The sequence below is a fragment of the Bolinopsis microptera genome, chromosome 10 (assembly GCF_026151205.1).
Source record: "Bolinopsis microptera isolate Bmic1 chromosome 10, MBARI_Bmic_1.0, whole genome shotgun sequence".
NCBI classification, from domain to species: Eukaryota; Metazoa; Ctenophora; class Tentaculata; order Lobata; family Bolinopsidae; genus Bolinopsis; species Bolinopsis microptera.
In genome coordinates, this window is record NC_087081.1 from 9,989,496 (window position 1) to 10,005,886 (window position 16,391).

Genomic DNA, 16,391 nt, shown 5'->3' on the forward strand with positions numbered 1-16,391 from the left:
TATTTCCTATAGCTCTGAAGAGGTGTTGGAAATGGCGAAAAATCTCATTTCACGCCATTCCATATAATATCATGTATTCAACTTTTTTACCTTTATATTTTTTAGCTATGTTATGAGCGATAATTAAAGAATTCCTCACATAAAGATACGAGTTTGAGGACTTCTCTACACATGATAAACTTAACAACTTGCTGAAACAACCAGACACGAACAGGAATCACCCCTGTAACCGTATCATTAAGAAACAACCAACTTTCTTGGGGGAAGATTTTTAAAACCAAATCACCTTTACCCCAAGAAAGCCCCTATATCTCGATAATCCTCAGCTCAACAGAGAAAATAAGACGCTATCCGCTCACAAGTTGCCATACCACCCTGTGTAAACACAGAGGCTACCATTCTGTAGTTGAGCCCGGTAAGATGATGCTCCAGAACAGGATGGTGGTGTTGGTGCTATCTGTCTTATCTTCTCTTATATTGCTGTTCTGGATTGGGTTTGATTCTTTGGTCTCTGGGGGTACCTATACCTATCAGGTGAGGTTGAGGTGTATTACTATGGTAACTAGTAGTGTAACTATGGTAACTAGTAGTGTAACTATGGTAACTAGTAGTGTAACTACTCTGGGGGTACCTATACCTATCAGGTGAGGTTGAGGTGTATTACTATGGTAACTAGTAGTGTAACTATGGTAACTAGTAGTGTAACTATGGTAACTAGTAGTGTAACTATGGTAACTAGTAGTGTAACTATGGTAACTAGTAGTGTAACTATGGTAACTAGTAGTGTAACTATGGTAACTAGTAGTGTAACTATGGTAACTAGTAGTGTAACTATGGTAACTAGTAGTGTAACTATGGTAACTAGTAGTGTAACTATGGTAACTAGTAGTGTAACTATGGTAACTAGTAGTGTAACTACTCTGGGGGTACCTATACCTATCAGGTGAGGTTGAGGTGTGTTTGGCACCTCCCCAAACAAAATTCAAATTTTATTGATCCGTCAGTTTTCGTGCTTCTTTGTCACAATCTCTCTCTCTCTCTCTCTCTCTCTCTCTCTCTCTCTCTCTCTCTCTCTCTCTCTCTCTCTCTCTCTCTCTCTCTCTCTCTCTCTCTCTCTCTCTCTCTCTCTCTCTCTCTCTCTCTCTCTCTCTCTCTCTCTCTCTCTCTCTCTCTCTCTCTCTCTCTCTCTCTCTCTCTCTCTCTCTCTCTCTCTCTCTCTCTCTCTCTCTCTCTTTGTCACAATCATTAGCAATAAAATGTCAATTACTTTTCCCAGTATTCAATTCTGCCTCACGTCGTGATAACTTCTGCTTTTGCCCTCAGATTTTTAGAATGATGTCTTGGGACGAATCTCGGATTGTAGATCTGAAACTGAAACTTTTAGCTGATGATGAGTGGAAATTACATAAACTAAATATGAAGTACTACAAGAATGAGTGTACAGATGAGCATAATAATCCCAGGTATGTAGTAACGATGGTAACTAGTAGAGTTTAACTATGGTAACTAGTAGTGTAACTATGGTAACTAGTAGTGTAACTATGGTAACTAGTAGTGTAACTATGGTAACTAGTAGTGTAACTATGGTAACTAGTAGTGTAACTATGGTAACTAGTAGTGTAACTATGGTAACTAGTAGTGTAACTATGGTAACTAGTAGTGTAACTATGGTAACTAGTAGTGTAACTATGGTAACTAGTAGTGTAACTATGGTAACTAGTAGAGTGTAACGATGGTAACTAGTAAAGTGTAACTATGGTAACTAGTAGTGTAACTATGGTAACTAGTAGTGTAACTATGGTAACTAGTAGTGTAACTATGGCCCAGTGGCAAATAGTCAGGCGTCCAGGAATTTAACACCTAGTCAAAATTTGTTGATAACCGGTAAAAAAAGATTCTTGTGGAAAAAATATTCACATTAATTTAAAATTAAATCAAAATTGGTCGCTCTCAGGGCTAACGCGATGTTACATCATTTTATCGACTCGAAGTTCGAATCGAGCGCATTCCTAGATTCCATGACTATTTCTTACCTATAAGATTGCTTGACTATTTTTTGCGCATTCAGACACCAAAAAACGCGCAGAAAACGCGAGCTATCCATTCCTCCTTCCTCAACATCCCGGAATATGAAAAAATAGTCATGTAAAATAGTCATTTGAAATAGTCATGCAAAATTTCAGCTCTGATACGCTAAAATATCAAGTTAATCTTAAACAATCGACAATCTAATATGAATCCTCCCAATCCTCCCAGCCATATTAACTGGTGAACGGTGTAAATATAGAGCGGTATTTTAAAATGTAGCATTCAAAATTTTATGGATTCAAGTTGGCTCCTTTAGTCTAGATTCATTTAGAAAATTCTCGAAGTTCGAGTAATACAGTATTCTCAGGGTTTGGCGCTTAAGGAAGCTTCACATCCGAGACCGATTTCCACGAATCAATTTAATATTGTAGCTACAAGTCAACAACAGTGCAAGTGGGAAGGAAGTGAATCTAGCCATTGCTACTATATCAGGGGAACTCGTGTCTTCTAGGCTTAAGCAAGCTTCACATCCTAGATCATCTAGAGTACAGTGCAGACAACCCCCTCCATTATACATCCCTATCCCGCTTTAAGTCCTAAGTTTATCATTGTTTATTGTCCAATGTTGTATTTAACCTGGCAGAAGCAAGCTTCTGATCCAAAGTCAGGCCATAAATATCGACACAAGGTCGAAGCCACTTTCAGAGTAGCGAATCGTTCATCATGCTGATGAGAGTCAATTTTTAGAACTCGATCTTCCGAGTTAGGAAGAAGGATAGTATGAAAAAATTTGTATGCTAGGCTGTATACTTCTTTTAAAAAATATTTCCTTGCGTTTCAAATAAATTAAAGAATTCTCAGAAATTTTTTATTTAATTTCAAAATTTGCAATTGCATATTCATCCGGTAATTATTCTAATGGATACGCTAAGCATTTCAAACTAATCTTGACCTGGGAGAAGAGCTGACCAGTGACAAGTCGGCCGCAAAGCGGCCGAAAAATATATAGCCTTTTTTTCTTCCCAAAATGGATTCCTAGTCATATTTAAAATTTATTCCACTGGGAACTATGGTAACTAGTAGTGTAACTATGGTAACTAGTAGTGTAACTATGGTAACTAGTAGTGTAACTATGGTGACAATCCCAGGTATGTAGAGTGTAGAGGGATGTTCTCAAGTATTGATATGCTTACTGACTGTCGCGTCGTGTTGGCAAATATTATAGTTTTTCAAATGACCTCCAGAATATCTTTTGAATGCATTGTTTATTGGGATTTAATAAATAAAATGCCGTTTTCTCAACTTAGTGTTGTGTAGAAATGTTTCCATCTTTTATTATTTGAATATTCCAGTGAGGATTCCGTTATGAAAAATGTATTTTTTGTGATATTACCAATTATTTCAGGTATGCCTGGATCTCAGCGTTAAATAACGATAAATACGTGTTACCAACTCTAGTCTTGGGCCACCTTCTCAACAACCTATCGTGCATCAGAAACAAAGTTGTTCTGGGTAATATATTGTCTTTTTTGGCTTTGTTGTGATGTTTTAGAGCAGTTAATTCCCTTGTCCATTGTTAATGGACACTTACCCGCTACTTCCTAGCACTTGCCTTCATAGCACTTACCTCGGGCTAATATTTCGAGAAGAAAGCGGCGCGCGCTACTTCGAAGAAATTTAGACGTCAAAACATCCGTCAAAGTTTCCTTCCGTCACATAAACGGAATTATCAGACATCTTGAACTCTTAATTCTTTCTTATTGAATCGTATCGAGTTATTTATTTACATAATTTTTCACTTCGCTCAGTGATAAAACACTTGCGGAGTTTCATTATTTCCACAATTTCAGTTTCGCATAAAGTTTCTAGGATGGGGATACTAGCTTTGGAATCTGTTGGGTTTCAGGTAAGCCATATTATTCTAGTTCTGAATGGAAGGATAATAAGATAAGTAGGATTGAAGTGTCAGTATTTATATTCTCCATGTAATGTACTTTACTTACTCTCCCTACTTGTGTCTGTACTTGACAGTTTCTACCTTACAGTGCTACAGATAAACTGATACACGACTATATACTAACAACTGACAACTGGTTACCAATTACCATGGTAACACGACTAACAACTGATAACTGGTTACCATGGTAACACGACTAACGGCTGACAACTGGTTACTATGGTAACACGACTAACGGCTGACAACTGGTTACTATGGTAACACGACTAACGGCTGACAACTGGTTACCATGGTAACACGACTAACGGCTGACAACTGGTTACCATGGTAACACGACTAATAACTGATAACTGGTTACCATGGTAACACGACTAACAACTGATAACTGGTTACCATGGTAACACGACTAACAACTGATAACTGGTTACCATGGTAACACGACTAACGGCTGACAACTGGTTACCATGGTAACACGACTAACGGCTGACAACTGGTTACCATAGTAACCGACAGTCTGTCCCTGACAGCTAAGGGCTGACTGACAGACGACAGAGTTTATGAAATGCAGTATGAAGGGAAACATGCTGTTACCATCTAGTTACTGTTGCTGTTTGTCATCTAGCTCACGGGTGCTGGACAATTCACAATTTATAACTAGTTTAAAGAGAGGTCTAAACTCTATACAGTTTGCTGACGTAATGATATAATTAATAGACAATAAAATAAATATACGATCCCCCGGCCCCTGTTGCTATAATACGATCCCCCGGTCCCTGTTGCTATAATACGATCCCCGGCCCCTGTTGCTATAATACGATCCCCCGGCCCCTGCTGCTATAATACGATCCCCCGGCCCCTGTTGCTATAATACGATCCCCCGGCCCCTGTTGCTATAATACGATCCCCGGCCCCTGTTGCTATAATACGGTTCACGTACTGTAGTACGACACGTACTGTAGTGCGACACGTACCCTAGTGCGAAACCTCCAAGATCGACACTGTCGCAGTAGAGTACGCTACCTGGATCGTAGTGCGACACGTACCCTAGTGCGACAGAGAATTTTCAAGGCCGACACTGTCGCACTACAGTGCGCTACCTGGACTGTAGTGCGACACGAACTAAAGTGCGACAAAACACTTTACACATTCAATAAAATTACTTTCCATTTTTAAGTTTTAATGAGAAGAGTGTAGTCGTGTATGAGTAATGGGGTTAAATATAAAATCAAAGATTACAATCACAATATTCAATTCAAAATCATTGTTCCAACACACTTCAAATAATCCATTCTGTCATAATCATAGTAGCTATCAATCACAGCGTTCAAGCGGCGGTCGTAATAGGTCCACTTCTTCAGTCGGCGAGGAGGTGGTTGTCTGAGCATCTTCTGGTTGATCTTCCATTGGGTTAGATCCTGCTCCGACGAGCAGTCCGAGGTAGAATCCCAAAGAAAGAAGGTGATTGAAGAAGACATGTTGAAGTTGTTCAATGCTTTGGTAGAATCATCGTGACCTTATATATGGCCCAAGCATATGAACTTGTTATCCCAATCAGAGATATACCTTCATACGATGCGTGTGATGGGAATGAGGATCATATGCTGCTTACCAGTTACCCGGTGGATCACACACTGCATACGTGGCTTGAACTGACCCGAAGAAATTGTGATCAGTGGATCACTTCGAAACACGTGATGTGAACCGACGAATCGTATTCGCAAGATCACTTCGAAATAAGTGACGTGAACCGACCCGACGAATCACTTAATGGTCCATAAGAAGGATAGGATGTGACCTGAACTTGGAAATAAGTCAGGATATTTTGTCGCAGTAGAGTACGCTACCTGGATCGTAGTGCGACACGTACCCTAGTGCGACAGAGGGTGTTTTTGTCGGACTTCGCACTAGAGTACGTGTCGTACTAGAGTACGTGTCGCACTACAGTACGATTACCCTATAATACGATCCCCCGGTCCCTGTTGCCATAATACGATCCCCCGGCCCCTGTTGCTATAATACGATCCCCCGGCCCCTGTTGCTATAATACGATCCCCCGGCCCCTGTTGCTATAATACGATCCCCCGGCCCCTGTTGCTATAATACGATCCCCCGGCCCCTTTTGCTATAATACGATCCCCCGGCCCCTGTTGCTATAATACGATCCCCCGGCCCCTGTTGCTATAATACGATCCCCCGGCCCCTGTTGCTATTATAATACGATCCCCGGCCCCTGTTGCTATAATACGATCCCCGGCCCCTGTTGCTATAATGGGGGGGGGGTCCAAGGGGAACTTTGGGGAACTTTGGGAAAGTCCCCCAAGATTTCTGAAGTTCCCCCAAAAAAAGTTCCCCAAAACTCCCCAAAGTTCCCCAAAATTCCCCAAAATTATTCAAAATTATTTAAAATTATTCAAAATTATTCAAAATTATTCAAAATTATTCAAATTTTTTCTAATATACATTAATACCCATTAATGTTAACATGTATGTTATTATAAGGTATAATCTTAACTTACTTGTTGATACTTGCAGCATGATAATTTGTTTGGCATTATAATTTTTTTGGGGAACTTTGGGGAACTTTGGGGAATTTTGGGGAACTTTCTGAAGTTCCCAAAAAAAAAGTTCCCCAAAATTATTTGTTTCATTGATAATTTTTTGGGGAACTTTGGGAAAGTCCCCCAGGTTTCCTGAAGTTCCCCAAAAAAAAGTTCCCCAAAACTCCCCAAAGTTCCCCTTGGACCCCCCCCCCCCCCCCCCCCCTATAATACGATCCCCCGGTCCCTGTTGTTATAATACTATCCACCAGGTAGAGGTAACAGAAGGGCTGGACTGTAACTTCATGGACAGATTGTACGGTAGACCTGAGGCTAATAAAGGTATCACTGGGACTCATACTCGGCTACTAGTCTTCAACCTCACTCGCTTTGACAAGGTAGGATAATTATTGTAACCTGGTAAGTTCTTGTGTTAAACATCAACATCTATTGTTATTGCTCCCACAAGTAAAAATAGGCTCAGAAATTCGCTTAAAAAGCGAATTCTTCCGTCTTGATGGCGGAATGAATATTATACTTTACTCTTCAGGTAATATACCTGGCATTTAAGGTAATATACCTGATATTTCAGGTAATATACCTGATATTTCAGGTAATATACTTGGATAGCGACTACTTTCCAACTACTCCACTGGACAGCTTGTTTGAACAGGTTGAGGCTAACAAACTGACTGCTGCTTACTGCTCAAAACCTGGGGTTGTGGATCCTTGCTTTAACGCAGGTTAGTAGAGGTAACTTTGATAACTAGTAGTGTAACTATGGTAATTGGTAACTAGTAGTGTAACTATGGTAACTAGTAGTGTAACTATGGTAACTAGTAGTGTAACTATGGTAACTAATAGTGTAACTATGGTTATTGGTAACTAGTAGTGTAACTATGGTAACTAGTAGTGTAACTATGGTAACTAATAGTGTAACTATGGTTATTGGTAACTAGTAGTGTAACTATGGTAACTAATAGTGTAACTATGGTAATTGGTAACTAGTAGTGTAACTATGGTAACTAATAGTGTAACTATGGTAATTGGTAACTAGTAGTGTAACTATGTTAACTAGTAGTGTAACTATGGTAACTAATAGTGTAACTATGGTAATTGGTAACTAGTAGTGTAACTATGTTAACAGTTTCTCTCTCTCTCTCTAGGACTAGTAGGTATGGTACCAGACCCACTGATTTACCAGGAGGTTATGGAACACTGGAAACAGCTCTCCGCAACTAGTTGTCCAGATGACCAGCGACTGCTGTGGTATCACTTCTCTAACAATGATAACTGGATACCCTTATCTTACAGGTAAAAACTCAAATTAATTGAATTTTTGATTTGAAACTTTTACAAAATAGCAAATTATATACATTATACATAATATGTACAGCAAATCGAACAAACATATAAAAATGAGCCGAAATGCATATATCATGCTAAAAAGCGTGGGTCAGTGATACAAAATATACAGAGGGCAACTATCAAAACAGGAGTTCTATGGCCGCCCAAAGTCTCAATGACATCACTCCCACCTAGGACTAAAATAATGAAATGTGAGAAGTGTGAAAACAATCGAATAATATTGTATGTAAAAATTCTATGTAAATGTAATTGTTGTTTTAAGTTGTTAATTGTGCTGCAAACTTAATGAATTTTAGCTGAATTTTTTAATTAGATTATTAACCTGCATATTATCAGTTTACATGTGTGTTAAACAGGGGTTAAACACTTGTTTGTTGTTAAACAGGGGTTAAACTGCGTTAAATATGTGTTAAAAACGTGTGTTAAACTGCGATAAATCTGTTTGTGCTACGAACTAGCGCGCGCCGGGTCAGTCCATTAACAATGGACAAAATGTGATCCTGAATAATATTCCGATTGTGTTAAATCTGAATAAGTTATGTATAGAGGACTAACTTAGTTACGCTAACTCATTTGTTACTTCAGCTACAACGTAAGACGAGAGCGCTATTTTCCGATGAAGAGCTTCCACTTCGCTGGCCACGGTCGCGAACCAAGGCCATGGGACTGGAAAGACCGCCCTTCGGACGCCGAACTCCTGGCTTACGACAGACAAATGGACTCCGTGATGGATATAATTTCACTGTGGTGGAAGTATTTGTTGGTCGTTGTCAGAGACAACGAATTAAACGAGTTTTGGGAGAGTGTTAAATACCTTACACTTTAGTTTTAGAAGTAGAACAGGAGGGTAGTTAATTTTTGCCCCACGCTGTCGTTATATATATATATATATATATATAATATATATTACGCGGCCACTAACAAAGAGTCGATGTTTGGATTGTGATAAGTGTGTTGTGATTTTGGTGTAACTTTTTGTTGGTGTCTTATTTGATTTTATTTTTAGACATGTCGATAGTGGATACATATGCAGTAACTCTGGTGATATAACCTTGCAATTGTATCCTTGTATTTCTGTATAATTGTTTTTCTTTCGAATTCACTAATAAAAGTGTCAGATGCCGAATAGTTCTATGCGTGCTTTGAAATATTATTTCTTCACCTACCCACGTGCTCACGCGTACTACGAGACGCGCTTGTTTTACAAGCAACAAGTATGTAATTTGCCGCCGTATGGTGGTTGGTGGCTCTGGTTAGAGCAGATTATTTCTATTTGATCTTTTTTCAGTACCGTTTATTTAATATGTAAACTCTTTTAATATGTAAATGTTTACTAATAATATCATATAAAAGTTGAATTATCGAAGTTACAATGAAAAAGAACTGTTTTACCCTGTTTATGTTTACCTACCTTTGAGCTTGCTAGTACAGTCTATTGCTCGCTTTCTTACGTATAGGATAAGGAAGCTCAAAGAGCGCCGCGCACATGACAGTGATAACCTGGGGACCACAGGCTATAATGTTCAGAAACATAGAGATTCGGCGGAATGATAGGCTGTTCGCCGCCCAGTAAGGCGTGCCAGGCAAGGTTTTTGGTTAAAGTATTATGTTAATTTATAAGAGACGGTACCATACGTGATGAGTATTGAGTTTGAGTTGCGTCGTCAGTCTTGCTCTAACCATGCAGAGCCCTGATCTCTCTAGCCTTGCAGTAGCGCGTCACGCAGTACGAGTAGACTCATGCATCATGGCTATGTGAATCGTCGCGTCAGTCGTACGTGCCGTATGGTTATTGGCTAAGACCTCAGACCACGACACGTGATCAACGGGTGATACTCTTAACATATTTTTACGCAATACCGTCGACGAATGCAATACAACTGACAACATGACTCGCGGCGCGCGTTTTGATTGGTTATAAGCCTACAAATCACCACACATTATTTACTGGGCGGCGCTCAGCCTGTCATTCCGCCGAATCTTTATTCGGGCTGAGTGAATTACGACCTCCATCGCCCTTTGACATACGTTGCATGCCACTTTTCGCGCGCGAAGCGCGCGCCGCCGAAGGCGGAAAAATCAGATAATATCTCTGATATTTGGATACGAAACATGTATCAAATCGCCCTGAAAAAAGTGCGAATGCTCATAGGATGTTAGAGCGCACGTGACTAGCATTCACGTGATCGTTCAGAACCATTTACAGCCGCGCAATTCAAAAGATCACGTGCACGTCAAGATGATGATTAATCACTACACTCGACTGTCACGTGACTTTTTCAATTCAACCCATTCTCTAGCTGGCCCTGAACGACTATTCGAAATTTTGATTCACGATGTCAATCCTTCGCATCTCGCCGATCTGCACACCCTCTAATCTGATCCCAACCCTAACCCTAACCCAATCCCTAACAAAAGCATATGCTGAAATCCTAACCCTAACGATAAATTAGACTAACTTCCTTATCACTTATACAGTCATATCACGTGATTGACGGATGTTACTCGTCTAAATTTCTTCGAAGTAGCGCGCACGAGCTACGAAGTAGCGCGCGCCGGGCCAGATCATTAACAATGGTCAAATCACGTGATCGAGATCGAAACAGTTTTTCGTCAATATCTCGTCAGGGAAGTATTTTACCTTTATGTCGTCTGTCGTGGGGGTGATTCGGAATTAGCGTCCGAAAATACATCTATTGAAGTTGGTTTCAACTTGACCATTGTTAATGATCTGGCCCGGCGCGCGCTACTTCGTAGCTCGTGCTTCGAGAAGAAAGTGGCGCGCGCTACTTCGAAGAAATTTAGACGAGTAACATCCGTCAAGTTTCAACTGTCGGGGGCCCTCATAGAACAATCTCGAAGATCGACTATATAGTGATTTAGCACGCTCGTGCACGTCAACTACTAATTGGAAAAAAGTGACGTATGCGCTATACTACAAGAGCCGCGCGCTGAGTTAGATTGTAAAATCTGATTATTTGATTGTAAAATCGCATAAACGCTTCTACTTGCGCGTTTTAGAGGGTTCAATTACGCCAGGCTAATATGTTTATGAACATAATAGTTTGGGGTCCCCTTACCTGGGGACCTCAGCTAGGCTATCATAATCGAATAGAGAGTAGGCGGAATAATAGGCTGTTCGCCGCCCAGCAAGGCGTGCCAGGCAAGGTTTTTGGTTAAAGTATTATGTTAATTTATAAGAGACGGTACCATACGTGATGAGTATTGAGTTTGAGTTGCGTCGTCAGTCTTGCTCTAACCATGCAGAGCCCTGATCTCTCTAGCCTTGCAGTAGCGCGTCACGCAGTACGAGTAGACTCATGCATCATGGCTATGTGAATCGTCGCGTCAGTCGTACGTGCCGTATGGTTATTGGCTAAGACCTCAGACCACGACACGTGATCAACGGGTGATACTCTTAACATATTTTTACGCAATACCGTCGACGAATGCAACACAACTGACAACATGACTCGCGGCGCGCGTTTTGATTGGTTATAAGCCTACAAATCACCACACATTATTTACTGGGCGGCGCTCAGCCTGTCATTCCGCCGAATCTTTATTCGGGCTGAGTGAATTACGACCTCCATCGCCCTGAAAAAAGTGCGAATGCTCATAGGATGTTAGAGCGCACGTGACTAGCATTCACGTGATCGTTCAGAACCATTTACAGCCGCGCAATTCAAAAGATCACGTGCACGTCAAGATGATGATTAATCACTACACTCGACTGTCACGTGACTTTTTCAATTCAACCCATTCTCTAGCTGGCCCTGAACGACTATTCGAAATCTTGATTCACGATGTCAATCCTTCGCATCTCGCCGATCTGCACACCCTCTAATCTGATCCCAACCCTAACCCTAACCCAATCCCTAACAAAAGCATATGCTGAAATCCTAACCCTAACGAGAAATTAGACTAACTTCCTTATCACTTATACAGTCATATCACGTGATTGACGGATGTTACTCGTCTAAATTTCTTCGAAGTAGCGCGCACGAGCTACGAAGTACCGCGCGCCGGGCCAGATCATTAACAATGGTCAAATCACGTGATCGAGATCGAAACAGTTTTTCGTCAATATCTCGTCAGGGAAGTATTTTACCTTTATGTCGTCAGTCGTGGGGGTGATTCGGAATTAGCGTCCGAAAATACATCTATTGAAGTTGGTTTCAACTTGACCATTGTTAATGATCTGGCCCGGCGCGCGCTACTTCGTAGCTCGTGCTTCGAGAAGAAAGTGGCGCGCGCTACTTCGAAGAAATTTAGACGAGTAACATCCGTCAAGTTTCAATACAAGTTTCAATACAACTGTCGGGGGCCCTCATAGAACAATCTCGAAGATCGACTATATAGTGATTTAGCACGCTCGTGCACGTCAACTACTAATTGGAAAAAAGTGACGTATGCGCTATACTACAAGAGCCGCGCGCTGAGTTAGATTGTAAAATCTGATTATTTGATTGTAAAATCGCATAAACGCTTCTACTTGCGCGTTTTAGAGTATATTAGCATCGATAGTCAAAGTTAATATATACAAAATAACATAAAAATAAAATATACCCAATAGAGCACATAACATATGACGAGACAGAAGACAGGACAACAAATTTTCCCCGTTACCTCTATTATTTTTTTATAAAATTATTCAAACAATATACACATAATATAGCAATGACCCTATATAAAAACAAACCTTTAAGAATATAAAAAATTCCCTAAACACTCAAAAATTACCCTTGGCCTTGTGGCTCCAAGTTAAGATCTAGACTGTTTATATTAACAATGTTTTTATCTCGCACCTCTGTCTCCACGGAGAGAAATCACCTCTATTATTTTTACTGATGATAACATACCTAGAAAACATACCAGTTGCAACACGGTGTTGTTGAGCCGATATTCCCATGGAACTTTTAAGTATATTATTAACAGAATTGTGTCTCGCCATTGTGTTTTGTTAGGTATTGTGCTATAATATGAAGTAACATATATTATGTTAAAAAAAAAAAAAGGGGGGACCCCCAACCCATGTAGCTGAGACACCTCACAGCAAGTTGACCAAAGTGGCTCTTGCTTGTGATCGGTGCATCAACTACCCGCCGAAGCGGTGGGTTGGGAGTCCCCCCTGGGATCATTTCGTCCGTAAAATTGTATACAATATAAAATAGTACAGTAAAATATCTACAAAATTTACATAAACAAATCTAGGAGACCTCAAAGCTCGTCTTCTGGGGAATGAGGTTGAAGGATACGTCTTGCAGTTCAAGATGCTGGGCTGTTGATCTTCCTCTGATTCCCCTCAGTGCAATGAGTGTACTTCTTAACAGATCAAATCTGAATCGTGTTCTGATATGATTTTTGACTTGGCTCTTGGCTTCTTTTTTGTGGTCAGCTATCATCTCAGAGACACGATCTACAAACACTGTGCAGAGCGGTCCCATACCTCCGGAGGTTGTGAAGACTAAAGGGACAAAGGATCCCTTCTCCGACTGAAGTACTCTCTCTTCATAAAAATCTTTCTTTTCTTTCTCATGATCTCTATAGATCTTATCTATATTATGTTATCACTTCGTTTGAATACATATAATAAATAACATCCAAATGATCAGATCCAATAGGATACTGATGCAGACAATGAAAAATTGAAATATTGAATTTAATTACCACATCAGTATCCCAATGGATTTAATTACTTTGAGTGTATAATTGAGTGCCACCACTGGCATCCCAGCCTTGGGGCTGGGATGAATATCATAAAAGCCCCTATTGTCACACTTAGGAAATAATCTCTCGTTTCTGTTTCCATAGCGGTCTAAGAAAGCCCTAAAAACATCAAGGTAAAACAGTTTATGCCTAGAGCAGCGATCAAAGATCAAATTATTCATAGCACAAACATTACCAGGGATTTTATCTTGTCCGTTAGGGTGGACTGGTGGAATAGCTTGTACAAAAACACGTGCATTTGGATAAAGTGTTTTTGCTGTCTTTATAAGGTCACTCACAGGGGTCTTGAGATGATTGACACCCTGGGTAGTGACCTTATAAGTAGTGGAGTAGTGTGCACCCCTGCAGATTTCGTCGATTTCAGTTGCCGTCGGCACCATAAAAATTAAAAGCAAACATAAATTTTTTCCCCTAAAATCGAACGCTTTCTGCTCAAAAAATTGACCTCAACAGAAAAAATTAAACATGGCTTCAAATCCAAATTTGAACCAGAGATTTTTCACTTCCTCTCGATAAACTCAATTTTCAACCCAAAATAAAGTCTCAAAGGGGTAAATTACTCAGGTCAGGATTGTAGGCAATGATTATCATTTTTACTACTTTCATTACGTCATTTTTATTCATTTTTACTACTTTCATTACGCATTTTTACTACTTTCATTACGCATCAATATTTTTCCTCTGTAATCTACCTTTTCTTATCGCACTGAGCTTGTGATTTATACTGATCATGCGACGAAATTCTACACCTAATACCTCTACACCTACATCATCCCAGAGGAAGAAACTAGCTTCTAAGGCTGCTTCTGAGTCAATCGCTGACTCAGAAGCACCTTCTACCGGTATGTTGGGGCTTGGGGTGTCAGGGAATTACACGTTTGCAGCAACAACATGCCTTCACTTGTTAAGCTTACTGCCAGCTCCCGATTTAGATTTTGAGTTCGAAAGACTCCGCCTCCTTTCGAAAAGTGCTACTAAAGCAAGCACAACGGACAACAAAATTTCTTTTTTAAGGAAACATTTATTAGGGCAATGTGCCCTAGACGCTGACGAGACAATGAACAAATTAACTGCGAGTCTAAAACTCATTTCATGTACCGTTAATGAAGAGGTTGAGAAGGCGGTCAACAACATCACGGAACGAGCCTGCACTGCGATCCAGGAAGTCTCTGAAGAGTCCAGGAAGCAGACCTCTCTCATCGTTGAAGCAGCTAGCAGTAGTTCTCCACAGACTCTCTCCCCTTCCGGTGAAGTAGAAAGCATACCTAACCCACCACCTCCGGTAAGATTTTTGGACTGTGACTTTGGTGATCTTTCTTTTGATGAAATCTACCGCGAGCTTGACTTTAACATGAAACACCCGGGGGGCCGTTCAACGTCATATTTTGGCTCGGTACCTTACAGTTATGGCAGAACCAACCACCGTGCAACCCATGATAAGCCCTTGCCACCTGTCCTAAAGCGCATTTTTGATTGTTTGCATGAATCCGATCCTGACTTTACTCCCACGAACTATACCTGCCTCTGTACTTACTATAAGGACGGGTCAGTTGGTATTCCATTGCATAGTGACAGCGAATCCAGCATTGTTGAAGATAGTCTGATTTACACTGCATCATTTGGCTCTACCAGAATTATGAGAATGTCAACGTCGACAGGCCCTTTCGTTGAGCATAACATCCCGCTTGAGCACGGCTCTGTCTTTGCAATGTCTCGATCTGATCAGAACCACTGGCAGCACGGCATTGAACGTGATCCTATGTTAAGGCAGCCACGAATCTCGCTCACTCTTCGCAAGTTGAAACAGCCTGATCCCACGGCCTTACCAGCACCTGCAGCCCCTACTCGGGTCCCGCCTGTTGCACCACCTACACAGATACAGTCACCAGCGTCCCGTCACTCCAGAGTCCTCTTAATTCACGACTCAATACACCGAGAAACGCCAGAATGGCTGTTCGACCAGATACCTGGCCACCGATGTCAAAAGCGCCTTAACTATCAACTAGTGAACTCACTGGAACATCAACATGAGTTCAAACATTCTAAAGCAGTCGTACTTTCCTGCGGCATTAATGACCTAGCTAGGTATGGGCAGTCGGCCAGGAGTCTTGCGGACAATTTCTGTCCCCGTTTTATAGACTCTTGTAACAATAACAAGAATACCGAGTTTATGTTTTGTGCTTTATCTATGACTAAATTTAACTGGTTGAATGCAGAGATTGACGCTTTTAATATCATAATGTTGAACCTGGCTAAGGATATTCCAAATCTGAGTTTTTTCGATGCCCATGCCGTGATCAAGCGTGCTAACTCATACTACGTATGGGACCGCAACGACAGACATGGCATCCACTTATATCACGAGGTGCAAAGGGTAGTGGCACATGAACTTGTTAACTGCGTTGGCAAGTTATGTGGATCTGAACAGAGACGTCACAGGAACTGTGAGTGGCTCTATCACCACAAGCCTAACAGTCTCTCCAGATATAACCGAAGCTGAGCGCTTTACAAATCATTGATACCATTCTGATTAAAAAATGCGATTCACTTTTTTCTCAACTTCCAGTCCACCTTTAACAGATCGTTACCAAGATAGATCATATTATAATGAAATGATCTGATTGGTGGAATTTTTCTCATTATCTGATAAGCTCATTCATTATCAGTATCTCTTATCACCCGATCGCACACAAAACATCTTACTCTACAAATCTGTATCATCCTAAATCAATGAGATTTCATAACTCTATACAACATTCAAAATTCACATA

The 16,391-nt window shown here is 40.7% G+C and overlaps 1 protein-coding gene across 2 annotated transcripts; it reads left to right on the forward strand.

Moving 5' to 3' along the window:
- The first annotated feature begins 99 nt into the window (after window positions 1-99).
- LOC134821935 (glycogenin-1-like) lies at window positions 100-8,984 on the forward strand. 2 transcript variants are annotated; one of them, XM_063832763.1, is made up of 8 exons: window positions 100-534; window positions 1,324-1,463; window positions 3,434-3,540; window positions 3,879-3,934; window positions 6,795-6,920; window positions 7,136-7,265; window positions 7,689-7,836; window positions 8,476-8,984. In XM_063832763.1, the coding sequence occupies exons 1-8, from the start codon at window positions 421-423 to the stop codon at window positions 8,714-8,716; spliced, it is 1,062 nt and encodes a 353-aa protein (XP_063688833.1). In that variant the 5' UTR covers window positions 100-420; the 3' UTR covers window positions 8,717-8,984. The 2 variants fall into 2 exon arrangements, with proteins under 2 accessions (XP_063688833.1, XP_063688834.1); XM_063832764.1 differs by lacking the exon at window positions 6,795-6,920 and having other exon boundaries at window positions 341-534; window positions 8,476-8,813.
- The last annotated feature ends 7,407 nt before the right edge of the window (window positions 8,985-16,391 follow it).

Bases quoted from the DNA above. Each gene is read 5' to 3' on its own strand.
- LOC134821935 (XM_063832763.1), top strand. From the start codon at position 421: ATGATGCTCCAGAACAGGATGGTGGTGTTGGTGCTATCTGTCTTATCT. The intron at 3,935-6,794 runs GTAAGCCATATT...ACTATCCACCAG, and splicing joins TGGAATCTGTTGGGTTTCAG to GTAGAGGTAACAGAAGGGCT. The intron at 7,837-8,475 runs GTAAAAACTCAA...TTGTTACTTCAG, and splicing joins TGGATACCCTTATCTTACAG to CTACAACGTAAGACGAGAGC.